Source organism: Meleagris gallopavo, chromosome 5 (genome assembly GCF_905368555.1).
Source record: "Meleagris gallopavo chromosome 5, MGAL_WU_HG_1.1, whole genome shotgun sequence".
Classification (NCBI taxonomy): Eukaryota; Metazoa; Chordata; class Aves; order Galliformes; family Phasianidae; genus Meleagris; species Meleagris gallopavo.
In genome coordinates, this window is record NC_139408.1 from 10,637,966 (window position 1) to 10,661,432 (window position 23,467).

Below are 23,467 nucleotides of genomic sequence, written 5' to 3' on the forward strand. Positions count from 1 at the left end.
TGCCCAAATCTATATCATTTAAATGAATCAAGGCCAATAAATGCAACTATTTTCTTGATGGCTTACACAAACAGTTTAGATTTCTTGACCACAACTGATGGTAAAATTAACCCTTATAGAAATCAAGGAGAGTACAGATGAAACAACGAAATAATCTTAAATTTAATGGAATATTAACAAAACTAGTGTATAAGGACTGACCTAAAAGCCCTCAATGGCCAACATAGCTCCACTTGTGCTGTAACACAAGAGTATGAGAAGTTATTCTCTGGAGATCCATGAAACTGGGATGAAGCAGCAACCTCCACTACAGATTTAGGGAGGAATTTAAGTGTCATAACATTTTTCAATCATGTGCTACTTGCAGACTTCAAGATCCTTCACAGATAATTAATTAAATGCTAACAATAGATATTATTGACAGAAAAAATGTGAAACACATATAAGTTCACGGTTACTCAGCCTAAATAATGACATCAAAAGCAAAGGATTGCCAGTCATCAAGTCTAACTACAGTTTACTTCACAGACACCATTCTTGTGTCTCTTCGATATTTCATTCTGTACTCAGGTGAGGAAAGTAAAGGTCCACAGAAAGATAAAAAGAGACAAAACTCATGAGAACTATTGCTAATAATTATCGTTGTTGTCTGGAAAAAATAACTAGAGAAATTGCAAATTTCACATGAACATGGCATGACAGTGTCACCTAGAATATATAGAAAACATGATACTGATTCTAAAACACAGAAATTAATTTTGTAATCTTCAGATATCCCTAACAGTTTTAAAGAAAATCCTGCCTGAGCAAGGGCTATGGGACAAGATCCATTCATATTTCAGTCAATGCTTTGTTTTTTTTAAGATGGAGAAATGACAGACAGGAATTCACCGCAGAGGAAAAGGCAGCCTGACTTCATATTTGATGGATGCACTGTTCAAGGTGTGGCTGAATACTGTTAATGAGCAACTTTGCTTGCTGCTTTGTAGCAAAACAATGAATTTCAAAAGCTTAGGTATAATGTGATTTTTAAAATGGTTTTATGTTGAACATTGAGGGAGAGCTTTACAAAGCCACCTCCCTCAAATTGTGTGATATTCATGAAATACAGAAAACTTTGCAAAAGGTTTTAACACGTGTTGGAATCACTGCAATTGTGGCCCATATCTTGGGTTAAATCTGTAATTGAATTTGGCACCTTCCAGCATATGCAACATCATTCTTTGTATCAATACAACTAATTCCCTTCCAACCAGTGTTTGCTGTTTTCACTTGTCATATCATGTCAGTAATTAGATTGCAAGGACCTAAGACTTGGGTATGCATATGCCATTTCTTCTTGCCTTTCACATGAAGTGCTGAAATTATAATAATTAATAATAAAATTAGTAAATAATATGTCACAAAGGGAGAGAAGAAAAAGCAGCATGATAAAAGTTGCAATTCCATGAGTAATAATAAATGTTAGAATAAACTCTTAAGGTTGATTTTTCAAATATTCTGCACTTGCATATTTGGGACTTGTGAGTGAAGCCAAGACGTATTTTTACAAACAAGACATGTCCAAATATGTTGCCGCAATTATCTGGTTTGGATTTTAGAAAGATGGGGGATTTGCCATGAAATAGGGACTAACACGAAAAATTACAAATGACCTTTTAGAAAAGCTGCACTTCCCGTGAAATTATAGCTACCCAATCATAAGTATAATCATTTAATATTTGCAGAAGCTGTGAAGGTACTGCAATGCCCACCCCACAGACATTTTGGATCACCAATTCTCTAAAATTAAACTACAAATGAAGAAAATATTGTCCCCTTGCTACTTAGTTTTATAGAAAAGACTTGCTTAGTAACTTGGCATGTCTACATGGAAGAAAAGCAGATGTTTTTAAACACGTGTCTATTGCTGAGATACTAAGGTTCTTGGAGGAGAAAATGGCATACAGGTTATATTTAGAAAAATAGAGAGCTGTAAAAAGAAGAGAACTGGTCTGGAAGCTGCACAGTGCTCTTTCCTTAATGTATTAATATCCCCGCCCTGCTTCTTTACTCAAGGAGGTAAGAAAAAGGGGCAAGATTCCCCCTCCTCCATACAGCACAATAGTGGATTTCTCCATCAGCTGAAAAATCACTTGTCCCTGAAAATTTCATACCATTTTAAGCAGCTTCAACCTCCTTTTTCAATACTGGAGCACAACAAAGATATGTACAGAGCTATAAGAATCAGGACCATGGGTTTTTTGATACCTGTGGTGGCTGTACATGGACTTCAGAGTGTGAAACAATGTTTTAAATCACGGAACTACTATATTTAATTTTTCACTCACTCCACTTAAAAGTAGCTAAGCAAACTGACTGATGCTTTCAGCATTTGTGACAATAATTTTTTCACGAGCAAAGATTTTCTGTACAAAACTGCAGCCCACAGTTTTACAGCTTTGTTCTAAATTCCTGAAAAAAAAAATTGTACTGTATAATGGAAACTGTGACAAGCTTTAACTGTAACTGTATCTGTGGTAATGGGCACCCCTGAATAAAAATGGGTATTGGAACAGTGGTTGTACAACATTAGAAATGATAATTAGAATTTTTAAAATAAAAATGCTATTCTAAAAGAATCAATTACTGTAACACAGAAACAGCAAACGAAAAAGCCTCATCTTTAGCAGTTGGAAAAAATACCTCAGACAGTTGAAAATCAAAAGGTAACACTCACAGAGAACATCCAAATTTATTATGCTGAAAGTCAGAAGCATACTACATGTTTAATATTAGCGTCTTGAGAGGAGTCGGTTTCAATGCAATAGGAAAAACCAGTCCACACACCCTCCGCTCAGATTTTTCAGTCCTCAGAGTGGGAGTTCCCTATGTAAAATGTTATGGGGTTGCTGGCAACAAGCTTCATAAAGTGGTTATCATCAGAAAAGTGATGGGATGGTTCTTAACAACAGGAGGTCTTATTCCGATCCCATTTGCAGACATTGAGCTAGTCCAGGGCTGAGGCAATGAAACTCATCCAATACAACTGAAATTCGGGGCCTAAGTTCTTTATCACAGATTGCTGATCTGTTATGAGTTATTCTGAAAAATATGAGTGTATCACTGAAATTTCAGGCGCAATCAAATAGATTCACATGTGTTAAAAGTGGCAATCACAATGAGTAAAAGCCACATTTAGAATCTGGTCTAATTAATCAAGATATTAACATTCTATTGTAATTTAAATAATACAGATATACTTAAGAGAAATTTTTTAAAAGTCCTATAACAAGAATTCAGAGGAGTACAAATTCTAGTGCTTAAGCTTACTGCACTCTCTCTGGAAACACTTCTTTGTTTTCAGACAGCTTTCACTGTTTTCTGATTTTCATCTTTCCCTTCTCAACTGCCATGGCAACTATTACAAATATTTATGTGCGACAAATACTGGCGTGGAGAGGCATTCTTTCCTCCAGTATTTATGAAGCGCTGTCACAAAAGTAGGCGATGCTTTGTCATGCATGTACTACCTTCTGTTTACACCTCTGCATAGGAGGGTGTTAAACAAGTTACCTCACGGGTTTGGACTGTGTTGGCAGCCTGCCAGGATTGATCTGCCTGCAAAAATACAGTTCCCTTTCACCTACCTCTTCAGCCGATCAAAGCCAACCTCCTTTGGAGTTAAGAAGGAACTGTCTTGTCCTTTTCTATAAGCAGTTTTTTGCTGTCGGGCATACGTGAGCATGTTGGAGATTTAAGTATATGATAGAGGTACTCCTTTAAGATGCAATGATGTGCTTTTTTTCTGAAGAGATTTGCAAAATGCAGGCACTTGTCACAATGCCTGCTCTACTGCTGGAACAGCAGAAATTAAGTTTTGATGTATGGACATTTTTGGAGCTGGACAAGGTGGCAGCTTCTCCTTACCCTTAGGTTATCAGCCTTCTGTTAATCCTTTTTTGTGTTTGTGTGTGTTTCTCCTCAGAGAAACTACCTTCCACATGGAAAAGACTGCCTGTGTTCCCCCACTTAGCTCATTCCTCTCCTCCATCAGCGACTCCATGTTCAGTGCTGCTCTGCTGTCATTGTAATACCTCATCTGCTCACTACATTCTGAAAATGGGTTGAATCTGTGAAGATTCCTAACACCATTTCTTTCCTTCTCTTTCATTCAATTTCCCTTGCTTTTGGGCTAGCATTATCTCTCCTTGTGGTACACAATGCCTTGCAATGTGGCTAGCTAAAGGCAAATCTGCATGGCAGTAACGGCAACATTGAGCAAATCCTCGACTCTGTATGCTGGTCAGCAAATGCACTGTCTGAAATGAGACAGAACTGTACTCTTATGCTTATTACTGAATAGAAATAAAAGTAAAGTTGAGCTTGTGCTCCTGTATGACAATCTTGGGTTCAACTCCAAAATCAGGTTCAGACTAAAATCTGCATATATCTGAATAGGAATTAATAAGATTAAGCTAGGGCTTACTAGCAATTAGCCTGTTACCAATGGTTATGCAGTGTGCAATCTCCATTTGGCTTACCTTCAACCTTTTTGATGAGTGGTCAAAAATACCATGATCAAACATGTAGAGCTTAAAGCTACATTTCAAACAGTGACTTGGTATATAGAAAAACACAATCTTTAAACAAGGGAACCTACACATAAAAGTAGGAGACAGCAGGTGGTGAAAGGGTGGATGTATGCACTAACTAGGACACAGGCACTAAAGAATCTTATTTGACTAGAAGATGGGCTGGTACCAAGCCCAAGCTGAGGGCTTGAAGATGCATCTTAATGACTGACTTAACATCTGGCATCTATGTTCATAGCAAAGGTGATCTTTGGGAGATTTTGAAAAGTAATAGTCTAATACGAGAATATAGTAAATACATAGATAAAGTGTACAGGCATATCCCACAGTTTTATTATAAAATCTTTTTCTCAACTAGTAGAAATGGACCTATTCCTCCTAACTGTGGATCACTGCTTAACACACTGGCAGATTAGTATCAAAGGAAGAAGCAGCAAGTAGTAAGCAAAGCTTACAGACTCAGAAAGACTACCACATAAGAAATAGAACAAATGAAAATATCAAAACAGGACTCAGAAGAAAAGGGCTTTGTATATTTTGTACCATCTTATGAGGCCAAATATTTAACTAGTAAGCCCCTGATTCTGATGTATAAATACAAACGAACACTGAACTTGGAACAAAATGTTAATGCTAATATGGCATTTTCATCTGTTTCCAGTTGCTTTATGAAAGTGAATTTGGCTTTACAATGCATCTATTTTTTCATCTTGGAAAACAGGACATAGAGAAGTTATTTCTCTTTTACAAAATCACATAGTAAGGCAACGGCAAAACAATAACATTCAGATGTTGTTGCCCTGAGCCCAGGATCCAATCAAGAAAACTGTATTTAAACAGATCCAATTCTTTGGCAGGAATGATGATCAGATCTTGATGGAATTTGAATCTCTACAACTGCTGAAGGAAACTACACTGCAACCTAAGTTAAGGTAAAATCAGTGACTGTCAACAGAAACATTAAGTCTCTTCTGCAGATTACTATCTACTACTAAGCAAAATCTTAGCATATTTCCTACAAATTTTCCATAGCATTCCACCACAAGCTTAAAAAATAGAAGGATTGTTAAACATAGAGTACGTTACACATGCATGAGATGTATGTGGTTCAATAGAAGCAGCACCATCACCAACAGTGAAATGAATTTCTTTTTTAAACATGAACCAACAAAATGTATTCAGAACATCCAAAGTTCTAAGATAAAATGACTAAATATTTTAGGCTCCCCCACCTGGAATTTAACAATGACCTCTTGCCTATATTCTACCACATTCTGGTGATTGATGTATCTTAGAAGAGGAGCTTTAGCTATGGACAGATTCAAAGCTGTCTCAGTGTGGCCCAAGCTGGTTAGCTTATATCTCAGTACCCAACAGTCTCAAATGCTCAAAATTATGAAGCTGCTTACACAAATATTTCCTTAAAAATTATGGAGAAAAAACATCTTGCTTAGCTCTATACCTGGCTGTTTATAATTTCACATACCAGTTGACATACATTTATGAAAGTTTCAAATTATGTTTTTTTTGTTTTTTTTTTTTAATTTTGACAACCACAATTGTATTATACATTTTAATACAACAACTTGGATTTCCAGGTAATGGTACACTTCTAGGAGCTGGCAGTTGTTCATCAAATGGTGTCACAGTCAGCAGCAATGTTTCTGAATACAGTCTGAGCATGAGTTTTAATATAGATAGCCCTGTCCTGATGGTAACTAAGGAGGTAATAGAGATGCTGGTTTATGTCATATTTAATATAAAATTCTTATAGATGATTATCAGGCCTCCATTTAGATGACAGTTAGGTCACTCAGAATAATACAAGCTTTGAATACAGCTTCATATGCAAATTCATCTCTGAAAGGACAACTGGTTGCCATTAGTCTAAAAAATGTTTCACACACTGGTCAGGGATAACAAGTACAAGGCCTGATGTTCATTCTGCAGTGTCCTTTCAGATTTATGTCTTATAATTTCATAAAGTCCAATGTAAAGAATTTCAAGACTTCTCTTATAATTCATGTTTTTAAAAATTACACATGTAGTATCAAATTGTGATCAATAATCAAATATCACAAGCACTCCTAGAATTAAAGGGAAATGTGACTCAGATCCTGTCAGTCAGATCTCTGCCATACATTACAGATAAGAAATAAGGAGTAGACAGAAATCATTGCTAGATACTATTACAACGGAACTCCATAAACCAAAAAAGCTTGCTGATATTTCTTGCAACAAATTCCTTGAACCTTAAAGGCTGTGTCAAAGCTATCAGACCCAGGAGCACTTCCCAGATCTTGTCTGTCTTGGCTGCATGCTGAGACGAGACAGACATGTACCATGTCTCTGCACACTTAGTTTCCTTTGGAAATGCAAGTGCGCAGGTAGACAAGGAGTAGAACTATAGAATTGCACTCCTACGGCTCCCTTGGTACACATCAGCAAGGGATAAGGATGCAGTTCAAACTACTTTTCTTTGTAGTTTATTGCCAGCAATTCAGCTAAACCTGGACTGTTTTGATCAGGAACTTCTTTGTATCCTTCCCTCTAAAAAGTCCTCTGATACTTAATATGTCTTTTCTAAATATATTTCATAGTTTTGAAGTTTGAAAATTCTGGTGACTGAAGTAAATGATATGAAAATCTAATAGCCATGCACTCACTGTCACAGATTCACTTGGACCTCATAGATCTGATGAAAAAAGGAAGTCTAAAGTTGGTCACCAGTATGTTACTTCTGAAATATTTGTATTCTACATGACTGCGTAAAAGTAAACAACAAGAGATAACTATCAGCTAAAAGATGTCTATAGCAATGCGCACTCAAATAATATATAAAAAAACCTGGTAAAGAAAAGATCAAAGTTAAGTAACATGACAGAACAGAAAGGAAGGTGAGTGAAACACACCACATCTTTGGAGGCTATGATGATGATCATTAGGAATCTATGACATGCATTAGAGACTGCGACCTTGGCAACACACTACAATGCAACTAAATTCTCTTCTTAGAGGAGAAGAAACTGAAAGTTCCTTAGTAACCCAATGTTGAAACAGACACAAGCAGAAAATACTGGCAATGTATAAAACACTCTGGGACATAACAGTCCTAGGAAGATCTGTAGTATCTTTATGGCAATTGGGAAGAAGTTGATATATCTGAAAATGAACAGAGCCTGTAGCATGGTATATAACATGAGACGCAACAGTTTAGCTGCTGACATTTCAGCAGGACTGCTTTCAATAGGCTTCTGCTCTAAGAGATGCCACATTAGAAGCGTCATCACCTTGCTAGCTTGCCAAAGAAGCAAAACTTGGGTGATATTTTGAAGGTCTTTTTTATATCCAGCTAATGTCTAAGTTCACCTCGTCTATAACTAGAAGGACAAATGAGCAGCTCAGTTTGAAATCCTGCCAGTGTTTTTCACATCTCAGCAGAGGTACTGGCCCAGCACCTCTCTTCCAGAGACATCTATTGGCTGCTAAACAAAGTATGGAAATCTGAATCCATTCATGAACTCAGATTTCCCACGTGGCAACACACCATACCTCAAGCTGCCCCACCAGCTCTAGAAAGACACTGTCCTTAAACTGCACATATCACCATATCCTGGGGTACATATAGCAGAGTTTCATTGTGCACTATCCAGTAAAAAGAGAGGCTGTTGGTATCATGAGGTCTATAAGGATACTAACTTAATAATACCAGAAAGAGGACAGTTGAATTGAAGGAAATGATTTAAACGTAGACAGTTGACAGATACTTTGGAACCAATAACTGTGTATGTATCTGTAAGTATCCTGTTGCAACTTTTCATCTCAACTAAGGAAAAAAATATTCTTCAAGATGTTGTAACATGAGATGTTGCAGAAGGATGGGAACTCCTTCTCAATTCAGTTTATAAATAAATGATGAGTCATCAAGCACATTTTAAAGTCCATGCAACTCCAAAGTCTATTTTCCAGAAGGAGAAAAAAAAAAAACAACAACACAAAATCTGAAAAATTGTTGGTTTTATAATGATCCCTTACAAAATATGTATATATACACATGTACATATACAGGGAACATCTGAAGTGTTTCAATAAGATGTTAGTCTCCTAATGAATATTATTTGTAATAAACAATTGATGAGCCTTCAATCACTATCTTATCTTTTTTACATTTTACATTACATTTTACATTAATTGTTTAAGCAAAGACATGAAGGCATGTGCTTATAGGACATGGCAGCTCCATCTGACAAGCTTTAAGTCCATAAGTAGGAATATTCTGCACAAGTAAATTGGAGTGTTGCTATTCTTCTGTATGGATGAGTCAATACAGGAACCTCTTGGATCTCAACATTTCTGCATTGTGTACGTGTATTTGTTCTAGGCTCTACAGATTTACTGAGGAACTTTTTAAGGACAATGTATTTCAGTTGGCAATCAACGCTTTAAGTTTTTTTATCATAGGCATATCACTACTTGTACAGTAAAGAAAAGGTAGCAATTACATGTGCTGTTGTTTTCAGACTTCCAAATGAAAGGAAAAATTGTGAGGCCTTGTCTAGACCATTTATTTTTGGATCACCAAGATAAGAACAAAATATGTGTTCAGATGAATATTTATCTATACAGAAAACATTAACGCATTTTTATCAAATTCTGTCTATATTTCAAGAATAATTTTTAAATAGCCCTATTTGTCAACAGTTACAAGTCTATCTTCTTTTGATCCAAGACAAAAGTAAATTGTGAACTTGTCAAATATTTGGATATCAACAGAAAATAATTAGAGATATTTTAACCTTTTCCTGATGAACAGCGGTATAACTAGAACTTGTTAAGGAAAAAAAGAAGAAGTGAACTAAAGTGGCAACATGGCATTTTTGCTGAGTAGTAGATTAATCTTATTACAGTGATTGGTAGATTTCATATCCACCTACATGCTCTCTTGCAATGCATCATAGGATGCTTTTCGGAGGTTAAAATCAGTCCTGAGAAACACTGATTTCCACCTGACACTGCCTGATATGTTGAATAAATCAATAAAATCTGTGCAAATGCACCGAAGTGTTATATTGTGTACAAGACATTCATATAGAAAATGTGAAATATTTTTACCTTATCCCTTGATAGCTGTCTTTATGCAAAGCAGTACTTTTAATACATCTACCCTTTGGCATGTAGTTACTAAAATCTTATATAAAACAAATAAACAAACAAACAAACAATAACAACAAGAAAAACAACGTGTTGTCCTGGAACAACTAGAGGGTATGCTGGCAGCATTTCAGCTACACAACCATTCTGTGATGCAGAGTTGAATAATCCACAGTAAAAACTGCAACTCACCTTCTGCATCTTCTGGCCTTGTAAGATCAATGACACCAGGGCCCAGTTTTCCATCTTCGTTGGGTTTCCCTGTTAACTGTGGGCCTAAATTCTCAAATCTTGTTCTTTCCTGGAAGAAACAGGAGTAGTCTTAATGCTCTATGTATGTTAATTCCCTTTGTGTGCCTGTGCATGTATGTGTGCAGTGACATGTGCCTTGTTTTTTAAATACCAACAATGAGTGCATTTAATTAGAAATTTAACTCAGAGACTATTTTTTACAGATTCTGAACATTTGCGTTTATGAAAATCAGTTTTAAATGTAAAACATACACAGAAGCTTTGAAATTATTTTGATCTGCACTGCCATAATGCATAAATGATTGTACATGCAAATACAAAACACACTTGGCAGGAAACGTACCAATCGATGCTGCTCACTTTGCCTTACCACATATTTCTAACTTAAACCGGAAAAGACAGTAAACGTTTGAGAGATGTAAAAATTCAGAAAGTGAAAGAATTGGTATTAAAAAATAATGCTATTTTAATAGGAAAAAAAATAAACAACAACATTTCTCACCACAATGAGAATCAGTTTAGCCATCATACCTAAAAGAAAAAAGTCTAAATTGTGAGTTTTTCAAAGACAAGTATTTTAAAGAAGTAACAATAGATGACAGAAATGATAGTATTATTTTGTCTGGGAATTTAAACTGAACCTCAGTGGAAGAGAATCCTAAGGGGTTAAGAGGAGAAAGGGAGAGGGAAGTGGAGGGGGAAGGGAAAAGGATAGTGGAAGGAAAGGAAAAAAGTGCAAATTCCTAGGAAAAATAAAATACAAAAAGCTTTTGAAAGCTGGAGACTCCATAGGAATGTTGAAACTGGAAACTGAAAGGCATTTTATGTGGTAACCCAGTTAGACCTTCCATCAACTACTGGACAAGGTCACTACAATTGACAGTGTAGAACTGTCCCACAATAGTAGTCTCTGTAGTGCTGCATATCAGTAGCAAAGCATTCAATGGTTATCATTAATTTAGCACTCTCATTTGAAGGAACATAACATGTTTTCCCTCTTGCCTTGTTGTTACCTCTTCAAACTAAACTTGGCATTATGTTGTACTTGTGAATGAATGAAACCTTGTTGTTCATTACTACGAAACAATATTAAATGTCATGTCAGCTTGAATTTACAGACATGAAATACCAGCTTTCAGCTCTACGAACAGTTTCTCCATGTTATACTTAATGCATTATGCAGAAGTAGAGTGCTGATTGCTGTTCAGTCTATTGTTCAATGACCTAGTTCTGTGCTGTGCATGCAAGACATAAAGGAAAAGACTATAAGTTTCTCTCCTGCAAAATGGTTAGAAACTTGCAAATATTCTCATGGACCAAACATACTTGATGGTCTTGACTTCTTATTTGCTCTACCTCCAAGTATTTACTTGTATTATCTCTGTATTTTAATAATATGCTTCAGCAATAAGACCTATCTGCCAAACAGTTCAGGAATTCTTTTGATTCTCCATTCTTTTGATTCCTCCAATCATGGATTGTTATTGCTATTTTTAAATTCACAGGGGAAGGAAAAAAAGTTAAAAAAAAAAAAAAAGAATGCTGGATTTGCTACAACATGTAGCTGAGGCATTTCAGGTACTAATTCAGTTTCTAAAAGTTTATCAGAATCTTCTAATCATGTAACAAAACAGCTCTACAATTGACATTCACTTAACTTAATACCGTATTTTCCTCTGTAAAATCTGTGGTTGATGAAGGAGACTGTGTATACAACGGAACCCATAGGAAAAAAGGAATTACAAATGAAATGTGACTGTGGAAACACACTATAATACCTCAGGCCTAATATTGTTCTGAATTACGCTGTGCAATGTAACAATGCATCCTGAATCATCAGGATGGGATCTGTTTTACTGGGAGACAGAATAAAAAAGAAGTTTATCAAAGAGTCTGCATTCCATTGCAAAAGGCTGATTTGCAGTTGAGATATAAACAAAGATCAGTACTAAGAAAACAGCTTTTCATATATATATTTTCTCTTCCAAAATATTTGCACTAAAAGCTTTTTCTAAGGATGTTAACACAGCACCTGCAGTACTCTTGGAAGAACAGCCTTTAAATGCATTTCAGAAGAAATACCTTTCTGTTATAAAAATCAACAGACCCTGCTACATATCAATATGCACATTTGAAATATCTTTCTAGTCATTCATTCTCTTTGATTTTACCAGAAAATATTCTCTTGGAAAAAAAAAAAAAAAAAAAAGGAAAAAAGAAAAAAGAAAAAAAAAGGAAAGGAAAAAGAAAAAAAATAAAGTTTCTGAAAGAATATCAGTATTTTGACATAGAAGGAGAGAAAAGGAAAATTAAATAATAAGGTTCAGGAACAGCAGAACAAAAGCACTTATATCATAAAAATACCTGCTCTTGTCAAATAAAGATGTACTTACAGTTACTGCATAACCTCTTCCCTCTAATTCATGAAAATCATAACAAAGTTAAGTATATTTCATTCTGAATACCTTTTAAAGATATTTATTTGGTTGCCCTTTTAACTAAAAATAATCTTCATAAGCAACTGTAGCAAAAATGTCAGCATCTGCACAGATGCTAGACAAATCCAGAAGAAACATAAAAAAACTGGACAATGTCCCTCAATACTAATTATGTTTTTATCTAGTAGAAGCATTCACAATTCAGTGAAATACAACAAATCCATCTGAAATTTGAGCTCGTCCTAAAGAGAATAGTAATCTGAAGATCAATTCTGCATGTAGTATTCCTTTATGAACCAAAAGAGAGAAACCTTCATTTAAAATAAGTACCTATGGTTACTAACATATGGATTATTGTTGCACATATCACTACTGGATATATTGTTACACCCCTCCTACCTGTACTAATTGAAAATTCTGGTGAGTTTGCAATAAAGTATACCACTACAGACAGTGCAAGTGTTTTATTTCCTGTGAAGAAGCGTTTTGCATCATTTCTCTCTTTTTTACTTCTTTTCGTTTACTGGCTCTGGACCTCATATTGTATAGTCACATTAAGTTTTTTCCTACTAAAATCTAGGAGAAAGGGTTTAGGACATGGCAACCTTTCCTCATGTGACTAGACCAACACAATCACTTGAGGTTCACATAGAAAACCGAAAGCTCTTTCAAGCACAATTCAAATCCTTTGTGCTTCTGTTTATTCTGAACGTAGTGCAAAAATGATCATGTCTTTAAAATGAGAAAAAGACAAGATTCTTCTTAAGATCCAAATCTTAATTTTCCATTCTGTGATGTTATTAGGCACTTATTTATGCATTGCCAGTCACAAACATGCAGGAAACGTAAAAGTTATTGAAAAAATTAAAGTCTGCTCAACTGTCTTGCAGGACTGTTGGTTCTCTAAGTGCTTTGAAATTATGATGTATGAGGTAGATGTTGCATATTAAATAAAGATATTTAAATTATAAAGCCCCCGTTAGTGAGAGCTGATGAATGTTAAATGTTATGAGCCACAAGGCTGTGGCATCCATCATATTCACATATTATCACAGTCAGTGATGGAGCAGCCCCAGTGATGACAGATAGACTGCTAGATAGTTATCCCTTATTTCCAGAGTTGCCGAGCAAGCCTTTGGCATTATTTTTAGCTTTGCATTAAATTAGCAATTTTCCATCACGTTCTGGCAGAAAGTGTCAATTCCTTCTTCATGAGTGGAAGGTAGAAGAATGATTTACTAAAGCAAGTAGAAGAGGAAAAAGGAACAGTTGCCCCTTCCTCTGAAAAGGCTGTGAACTTCAAATGACTAGAAACAAATATAAAATTGTGATCTCATGAAAGAACAGCAATGAAACAGTAAGCACACAATAATGGCTTTTCTCTGCACTTAGATAAAAGCTGAATTTTTGATGTGCACAGTATATTTTCATAAAATTTTATATACTATGTTTTATACACTTATTGGCTATTCCATAATAATGTGTGTGCTAACAGTAAAATTGCTCTTAAATTTATGTGTGTTATTTATACGTTCCCACGTAACAATGCTTTTTGTTGTAAAAAATATTCTGTTTATTAATGTAACTTTACAACCACTGCATCCAAGATCCGTGGTAAATTAACGACATTTTTATTATTTTATAGTGTCATTAAATTTTTACTGATCACTCCATCAAACTGAAGCAATAAAGGCCATAATGCAAACTGGGACACTTAGATCAGGGGAGCAGGAAGGCATTCCATATAGTCTGAAGTAAACGGCTTGCTGTAAATGATATTTATACCATCTTTAAGGATGTGAGAATACTTGGACAAGTTTGGCAAAACTGTTTCTGTAGTACTATGGATTGTGTACTTAAATAACAGTTTACTTGCCAGGAAGACAAGTTTTTTCAAACCATATGCGAGAAGATGACTGATTGCATCCATCTCTTGAAAAATAATATATGAAATGTAATAATACACTGGGCACCCCTCCCTTCTGGATTACCAAGACTGATCCGACTATACCCATGCCTCAAATTATTTCAACATGCTTGCTTTTTCCACATCTGAAATGTGTGCTCAGACTGAAATGGAAAATGGCATGCACGCTGATCGTTGTGTGAAAGATTTAAAAAATACATCTTTTTTGCAAACAAATACTTTTTATTTAAGTAGACATGTTTGGACAATGATGTAATACCCTTTATTTCAGTAGTCTAACATGGAAGCAGTTGCCAACATTAATTTAAAGAGCCAGTTTCTCTAAAATGAATTAATACGGGTAGTTCACTGCAGCCACAAAGTGTATGACTGAAGGGATATTATTTCTTCTGAGGACAGTAGTTTAGAATGACTACAAATAATTATCACGTTGTCTTTATGTATAAAATATATTTCTATTGAGTTATTCCACACTAAATATTCTAGCAGCTTATTTGCTAACTGTTATCTATTCTCTTCACATACCATGGACGGCAAACAACAGGCAAGCAACCTACTAAATTCAAAATATCAGAAGGACATTTTCAGCAGAACACAGAGAAGTTTATTGCTGGCTTGAGGAAGCACCAGATCTTTTTTTTTTTATCCTGGAAAGCCAATATACAAACATCCCAAGCTTTTTGCTTATTCTTACTACTTATTAACAGCTGGGACTGCAAAGTTAAATTGCCCTCCACTTCAAATCTTTTGCAACATCTTGGCACAGCAGGGATAATTACAAATTGACTTTCACCCTTATCTCTGGGTATTTTAGTTATTATGGGTGGGAAGTTTAAACATTAACCTTATTACAACAATGTCAATCATCTTACTGGTGTGCAGGCATGCAACTGCTGGAATTCCTTCGATGGCAAAGTAGATAAACACAATAGTTGCAGTATTGTTACAAGTAAAAGAACGGCAACCTTATAGAAAGGCCTGTGGATTTTGAGAACTTTGTGGTGAGTATTTAGAGCTCAGTGTATTTTCACCCCCAAACTGCTGCTGTTTTCAGTTTTTGAAGTCCCCTATAATGTTCATGAACTGCTCCAATACTGCCTTTGTATGCTGAACATGCAGCATAGACTATCATACCTGCTGCAGACTAAAGGTTTTTATTGTATTACAGTGCCTCAAAACAAACATCCTGCTTGAAAAGGTGGGGTCATTAGGAATGAAAAAAAGTCATCAGATCCCTTTGTTAACTACACTATTCCATCTTAAATCATGACTGAAAAGTAAGAGATTAAAAGCAGATAAAGGGGAGCGTACATGATTTTTTTTTTTTTTTTTTTTTTTTTTTTTTTTTGCCTGAGTGGCAAGCTTCAGCTGGCTTCCACATGACAGCATCATATGCACAAACCCGTCACAATGAGAAAATATTCCAAAATTCCTGAGTAACATAATTTCATAGTGACGGTCATGATAAGAGCCTTTCTTCTTTAAGACAGATTCAGTAACCAAAATTGAGAATTGCAAAATAATCAGAATGTAAAGTATCAAGAAAAACGTTTCAAACTGAAGTGCTAAAGGACAAGAATTCATCAGATAAATACAAACCCAAACTATCCACTTCTAAAAAGTCTCTTTAATTGTTCTGGAAATTTGATTTTAAGGAACAGAATGCTAAGACTCTCTGGATAGCGCAAGCAGTAGCCATCCTGAGCTCTGAAAACAAATAGGGATTTAGATGAATCCCCTGACAACTGGAAACATATACCAGTAAGCCAACAGACCTCAGTGCATTGAAGTTTCCCTTTAAAAAAAGGAGCGTATGAATTTAAGATATTTTTCAAAAGCAAAGGAAAAATAGAGATAGTAAATATTTCCACCCAAGTAGGATATTATGCCCTCCTACTCATGAGGTTTTGACATACCCTTAACTATTGCTGCACTTGCAGGCACTCCTAAGCTATTGATCTGCCCTGGTTAGATTACTTTCAACAGGATTACTGCACTTACTGAGCCCCCTTAACCAAATGCTTTATGTCTTTGTTCATATGGTTTTAATATGGTTTTAACCAATTGCAAGGTTATTTATAAGTTTGCAGCTCCCCAGTAGTTAGAGTTATGAAGCGTTCAGACTTAAGCATATCCAGTTGTGTGGTAACCCAACTACTGCTTTCATGCGGTTTCCAACTTTTTATTCATGCACAAAGGCATGATGCATGGTTGTATCTGAGAACTCTTTGATTAACTCTTTGTTTCAGCAGCAAATTCATGCGGTAGTCTACAGTAAAATTACACGTCAACCAAAATGTAAAGATTTTTTTTTTTAAATCACAGACACTGTGGAATTCTACCTTATACTGACGAGAAATCATTAGTCTGTGAAAAACAAAAGAACAAACAATTAAATTAGCAGCTGGTAAATGAAAAACAAACAAGAAAAGTTACTACTCAACACTACAGAATTCACCAGAGGTCAGAAAGAGTCCAAAGCCTGGGCTGTCACTTGTTTTCAAAAGAGCTGGATAATTTTACAACTGTTAATAACATTTGTAGTTACACATGCTAAGATAATCAAATCTCGTGTTCCAGAGTGTAAGCTGTTCAATTGTCAGGGTTAAGGAGGAATTCCTCTTTCTCTCTGCTGCTCCCTTCCCTCCTCACCAACATCCACAGATGATTAACTGGGAACCTTCTAGGGAGAGAAGTTAATTTTCTTTTATAACATCAGGTATTGCCACTATGTTTAAGGGAGAACTGGTGAATGGTTTAAGACTATGTATCTTGCAAATACAAAGAATTTAAGTGAAATCATTTAAAAAACACATTTTTCTTTTAACTAAGCACATATGTGTGCATTTCTGAAACAGACAGATGAAAATAATCACAAATGGCAACTGACATATACTTCTACCCAAAAACAGTACAATTTGTTTTTCCTGTGCTATAAGGTGACTAATGCAAGCAATTCAGTAGCTACTCTTGGATCTTCAGAATGGCCATTCTTATTTCTAACATCGAATTACAAGAATAAACACACAAACACATGGCAAAGCATTTTTTTTTCCTTAGCAGAATAAATAAAACATAGGAACAATAAATATTTTGCTATATTTCAGTTGAATTTAGCAGATGGTTGACCTTGTCGGTTATATCCTCACTTTGATTAAGTTTTTAAAAATGCAGACATTGAAATGCCTTAAAAGTATATATGAATGCTTTTCCAAAATAAAGATGCCATAATTGTGTTAAAATATCTGTGCATACTTTCTCAAATTTTCCTGCTTGTCATAAAGTTTCATTAAAAATACTACCATGCATTATAACTGGGACAGAATTTAGAAGAACAGAAGTTGCTTGTTGTCCTCAAAACTGTGAATTCCCTTTTCTCTTAATCATGTAGTAATACATTCCAGGCTGAAAACACAGTTTTAGCAAGAAGCCACAACAGTGTAACAACCAGCAAAACTATCCTAAGTTCAGCACAACGTGTGTTTTTTGGTTGTTTTGTTTTTTGTTTTTGTTTTTGGGTTTTTTTGTTTTTTTTTTTGGAATGGAAAAAAAAGAAGGAAGAAAAGAAGTCACCAATTTCATTTTCATTGTGGTGAAAACCTCAAGAGCACAAAGGAAACTCAGCTGCCCTCCAGACAAATTTGGGAAAAGAGAGATCTTAAAAAATCCAGTGCACTGACACATACACATCACTGATCAGACTTCTCAAGAAACAATATGATGTTCTTTTATAAACAGTATAGAAAATAAGTGTATGAAAACAGATATATATATGTTTGATTTAAAACCTATAAAAGATAAAAGCATGGCAGCTGTCATCACAGATATTTTCATTCCATTGTTTTAATTATGCAAGGTGCACGTCAGATTTTGTGTCATGATGAAACAGTACTGAAAAAATGGATAAAATGGTGCAGTAAGCTGTTATCAAATAGCAATAAATGTATTTTTCCCACTCAGCATTTTTCCTACTGTGTGAGTAGTAGTTATAAAAATTTAAAAACAAATACTCTGAATATTCTATTTTCAAGTATTTCTAAATTAAGGAACTAAATTTCAGGGGAAAATCTGAACCTAAGTTTTGTGCATTAATTACAGAAATATCTGCACATCAACAGTGTTCTATATTGCAGGTACAAATGCCAGCACTTCCATTAGATGCTCTGAATGCGCTGCCGGGAGTACTGAACCTTTTTGCTCATCTTTATACACAGTGCAACCCCCTAGACAGGGCTGTTCCCTTCCATTTTCAGAAGACACCTGAAGTAGCTTAAATTGGTGATGCACAAGACACTTGGGCTTAAATGTTCATATTCATATTTAGAATTAGAAATGCAATCAAGGCAGTTAAAATCCCACTGAATGCTACTGTGTTCAAATATATGCGTTGGCTTATGCTATATGTAAATATATAATTGCATATCATGCATATATAGATTATGAAGGCTTTTTCTCTATCAATCTGTTTTTTCCCTCCATTTTGCAGCATTTTAGGCATATTTTTTCAAGGAGGCTTTTTATGACTGCTGCTTATATACTCTATGTATACTCAATCATTTTTCATTATATTCGGAGAAAAAATAAACATATCACTAAAGAATAAATAAAGACAGGTGACAATGGAACAATGATAATAACATCATTATGCACTGTTTTGCCTCTTGTACCCCATCAATGCCTTGTTTTTCTCTATTTCAGCCTCAGGAAAATGTGGCAGTTACTGTTTATGTCAGGAAGGCAAGATTACTGTTTGCAAGATTACAATATCAACTGTGATGTGTATAATGACTGTGACGATACAGATGTACACCTCATCTCCTGTCTTTAATCTTCATTCTTGAGAAGAAAAAAAAACAGTAAGTTGCAAATTCTTGCAGGTTCATATAGTCCTTAAGTTTGTAAGGTACCGAGCACTTTCAGTTCATTCCAACACAGCTCATGTGCAAATAGCTGTTACTAAACTCCAGGAAAATACTTACATGCTTATATTAAGCATGGACTAATGCACTACACTGAATAAAGGCTAAAGTGTATAGTTCTTGTATGCTAACACTAAATCTGATGATAAAAATTAAACCAGGCTAAGAAAGATACTTTCTCTTCTTCGGTGACTCCTTTTCCCCTTTGAGTGGGGTAGGCTACAAGCCTTTTGGTGTGGAGGGGAATTATTCTTGTTTAGATATAAAACAACAGGAAACCGAGGACACAGTCCTGTTAGCAGACAATACCTTGTATCCACAGTGGCCTAGCTGAAGGCAAAGGAACAATTCTGTCAGTAAAACTGCCTGATTTACTTACTTACCTTTCTAATACAACCAGAGTCAAGTTATACAAAAAATATGATTTTAAGATTTGTATTCTAGTAAAAAGCAACCCAAACTCAATTCATGAAGACTATAAATTTATCACACACACACACAAAAAAAGGTAACTAATAAAACAGGGCAAAGGTTCCAATTTTTATATCCAATAGGCCAATACAAATATTTACTTCCTGGAAACTTGTCATGATTTACAGTGGATAGAAGAAGCAACTCTTCCATACAGGAGGAAAAAATCAAACTAATGTAAGAGAGAAGGTATTTTATAAGAGTAACTGAAGGCTATGCATATTTTTTCATCCAGAGTCCAGGAACCCTTACACCTGAAAACATCTTAAATGCAAAATGACTACCTACAGGCTGAAAAAATTATGTGGTTTTACTATTGCAATATACAAAGACAAAACTGCTAGTTATCTATAGCTAATGCTACTGGCAAAAATCCATTCTCTAGCTTTTCATTTAAAATAGAACGATTTTATAAACATTGTTTTGCTTTCATCATAAAAAGCTTGTTTTAAATTTCCCACATAAGATATCTATTAAAGTACTCTTCAGATCAATGCAACAATGACAATTTAGAAAAGGTTCTTTTATTGTAACAATACGTGTTGGACGGGCGTTTCAAAAACAGCAGTTTCACCCACTGAGCATATAAGGCACTTATGTCCCACCTATGGCCTATTTTTGACCAATTCTTTTCCAGTGTCAGTGTAGACTGGGTCCTACATACATCTCTCAGCATTTAAAATGATGTTTTTCTTTCTTTTTCCTTGTCCTCATTAATCCAAACAGCTAGATGACATATATGGAAAAGCTCATATAATTATCTGAAGGAACATTTCAACACTTCATTCCAGATAAAGATTTTTGCTACTCTGAGGACAAATACAACCAGTGAGTAAGAGGGAATTTCCTGTTTCATACGTTTCTTTCTTCTTTGTATACTTGTATACTTCATAGTTGTATTCTTATTTTCTACTTCTTTCTTACAGGAAAGAGAATTATAACGTCCTGGGGAAGCAATCAATATTTTGGAGCCTTTTACTATTATACACGTAAACAATCATAATACCTACTACTGTGCAGCAGTGGAACCTGCACCAGTTTAGAACAAAAGTTGGTAACAGTACCTCCAGGTACTGAGAAGGGAAATTATTATCTTCTGGTTACCCAGAAAGTCAATGATTAAGCTGCGAACTGAACCCAGGACTACTGAACATTAGGCCAGTTCACTGGCTGTTATGCCACAGTGCCTCCATCGTAAATCTATTTGATGGATTTTTCAGTCATGGAACATTAAAGGCTCTGCTCTTGTCTAATGAATACATTTAAAGAAAACAGTACAAACAAAAGCAACGTAACACTTGAATTATCTGAGAAGCATTGCTTTGATGTCACACTTGAATAAAGGATTTCCTACTGCAGGCCTTTATACACTTAAACATTCTGAAAAATATTTTAGCCAACACCACTAGCTGGCATACTGGCATCTATTTATGTCTGAGAAGGGAACACAATCACTTTTAGTTGGTTAAGTATGTGTCGAGCCAAATTTTATATTATGACCAAAAGCTTGGCAGTGCAGTAGCAGTGGCAAGTAGCAGAAAATTGCTTACAGTGTTATTTGCCAGTTTACTTGAATGATTTACATCGAGTTTTCAAAAGAGTTTGGAGTATTAAAAACTTAAGATCTGGAAAATCCTTGAACTGCAGATTTTTGTTCCTAGTTGCAACATGATGCACAGGAGAGGGGTATGATACAGTATGAACTTACAAAACGAAGCTTTTCTTTTTTATAATACAAACCACCTGAAACATTTAGGAACAGTTCATTTTGAACCATTACAATATTTTTTTTTAATTGAAGATTTGGAGAGCCAATTGATTTAGATTAAAAGCTCAACCTTTCACATCCACTTCTTTAAGATTCATGTTGACATTGTACTAAATACAGCAATAGAGTTTGTATTCCAGATAAATTGATCTGACTACAAGCTTCACTCTTTAGTAAGATTCTTACTCCAAGATAAATCAATATTTAATATCTCCTGCAACAGCCCTAGTAGATAATTTTAAATCTTTTTTCCATCCCATTAAGTTACCTTTAAAAATTCTTTATACAAGCTTTCACAGATGACTTTTGAAAAACTAGTTTATGAAAGGCAGTCTGAAATTCATTAATTCAGATGGAAAGGGTTTTTTAATATTGCTGCATTGTGCTGATCTCTAAATCCATCTCTGTTTAGATAATTTCTTGCTCAGCTAATTTGAAAAATAAACAAATACTTCCTGTTAATCTGCAAGACAGACTTGAAACATCCCTACTGAATTGAAAAATTGAACATTGAAAAATATCGCTACACAGCTTACTATATGGGAGAAAGTATCTTTAGGATGTGGACTTCTCTTTGAAAGCAGAATGACGAGGTATCTTCCTAAATCCCTGAGAGGATGGGTACTCTGCATGGTCAGCTACTAGCCTCTACTCACCTCCAAACCCACTACTAAGAGTAGCAGTGACAAGCAGCAAATACAAGCTAGATTCAGGCATCAGTCACATCCCAGCTTCCATTTTGAACCTTAAAATCTAATGTCGCCTCCCTCGCCTCTCCCCACCTTCCAGCCTTGTGGAGTAGCAAAGGAGGAGGAAAAACATCTCTTCCTCCTCCCTCAAACCTCTCCTATGGCTAAGAGCCCCAGTGGGATAGGAGTCTTTGATATCAGAAGAATGCAAACAGCAAGGCTCGGGTTTGCCTCTTCGTAGGGTTTAGAAACAGAGACATAAGAGGAATTGCAAATTATTATATATTGGGAGAACTGAAAGCAGTTATGCCAAAAGGAAGGAAAGAACTATATACTCTGGAGCTATCTGGTTGTATATCCACCATTCAAACTACAGGATCTTCATATTTCTACCTGTGCTCTCCCTTACTCTTATTTCTTATACTGCATTCAAAGCACAGATTCAGAGACACTGTCCACAGCAGTGAAGTTGTCCCATCCATCACCTTCCAATCTACTGCTTTCTGACACACAAAGTCCATAATCCCTTAATTCTTCTGATTCAGCTGTTTGTGGGGTCACACTGAAAACTCAAACAGTGAAATGTTTCAGCTTGAAAAAAAGGCGAAGGGTGACTTTTTGTTTTTGAAGCTGTGTTTTGCTGCTTTCAAAGCAGAGTTGCCTATATTACTGTGTCATTGAAGAGTCAGTAAGCTGCAGTCAGGAACTTCCCTGCACTGGAGAAGCAGCATGTGGAACCTTGGTTGCTTGTGGTTGCTTTTGCTTTGCACATTCTATTCAAGGTCTTCATGTCAGAACTATTACATGTTTTAGTTTGGTTCAAAGCACAGCTTAAAGGGGTTGGATCCTAAATTAATTCTTTCATCACTAATAAAACATAAATAGTAGAGGAACAAAACCCATGACTGATTATCTTATAATGCAGTTTTCCATTTTATTGCTATTCTTTTCCAACCTCTAAGCAATCAGAAGCATGATAAAATGTGTATTCTGCTTATGAGAATGGGTTTGTGTTCAGTCTAGTCCTGAACCCAAGAAAAAGGCAGATTTTGTGACAACAAGAATAGTTATATACAGAACACACACACTGTACAGAAAAATGTGTGAAACAATCGTCACTTTTCACCATGTAAGATGCTAGTGGGAATTCTACTGTGGAAATTGCGTGCTATTCTATTAAGATGTGACACACAACAGCAATATGAAGATGTTATCTTGTTAAGATTGTACAAGAGTTCCAGCAAAAGCACATTGAGGGTAAGCAGTAGGAAAGCAGAG

At 35.4% G+C, this 23,467-nt stretch overlaps 1 protein-coding gene across 14 annotated transcripts in view; it reads right to left on the minus strand.

Annotated features, from left to right (window-relative positions):
• The window catches only part of SOX6 (SRY-box transcription factor 6), a 366,009-nt gene that overhangs the window by 24,108 nt on the left and 318,434 nt on the right, over positions 1 to 23,467 (minus strand). For all 14 annotated transcript variants that reach the window (XM_085224215.1, XM_085224217.1, XM_085224213.1 and 11 more), the window contains one exon: positions 9,918 to 10,026. In XM_085224215.1, coding sequence (XP_085080341.1) covers positions 9,918 to 10,026 — 109 coding nt within the window. The remainder of the gene's footprint in view (positions 1 to 9,917; positions 10,027 to 23,467) is intronic.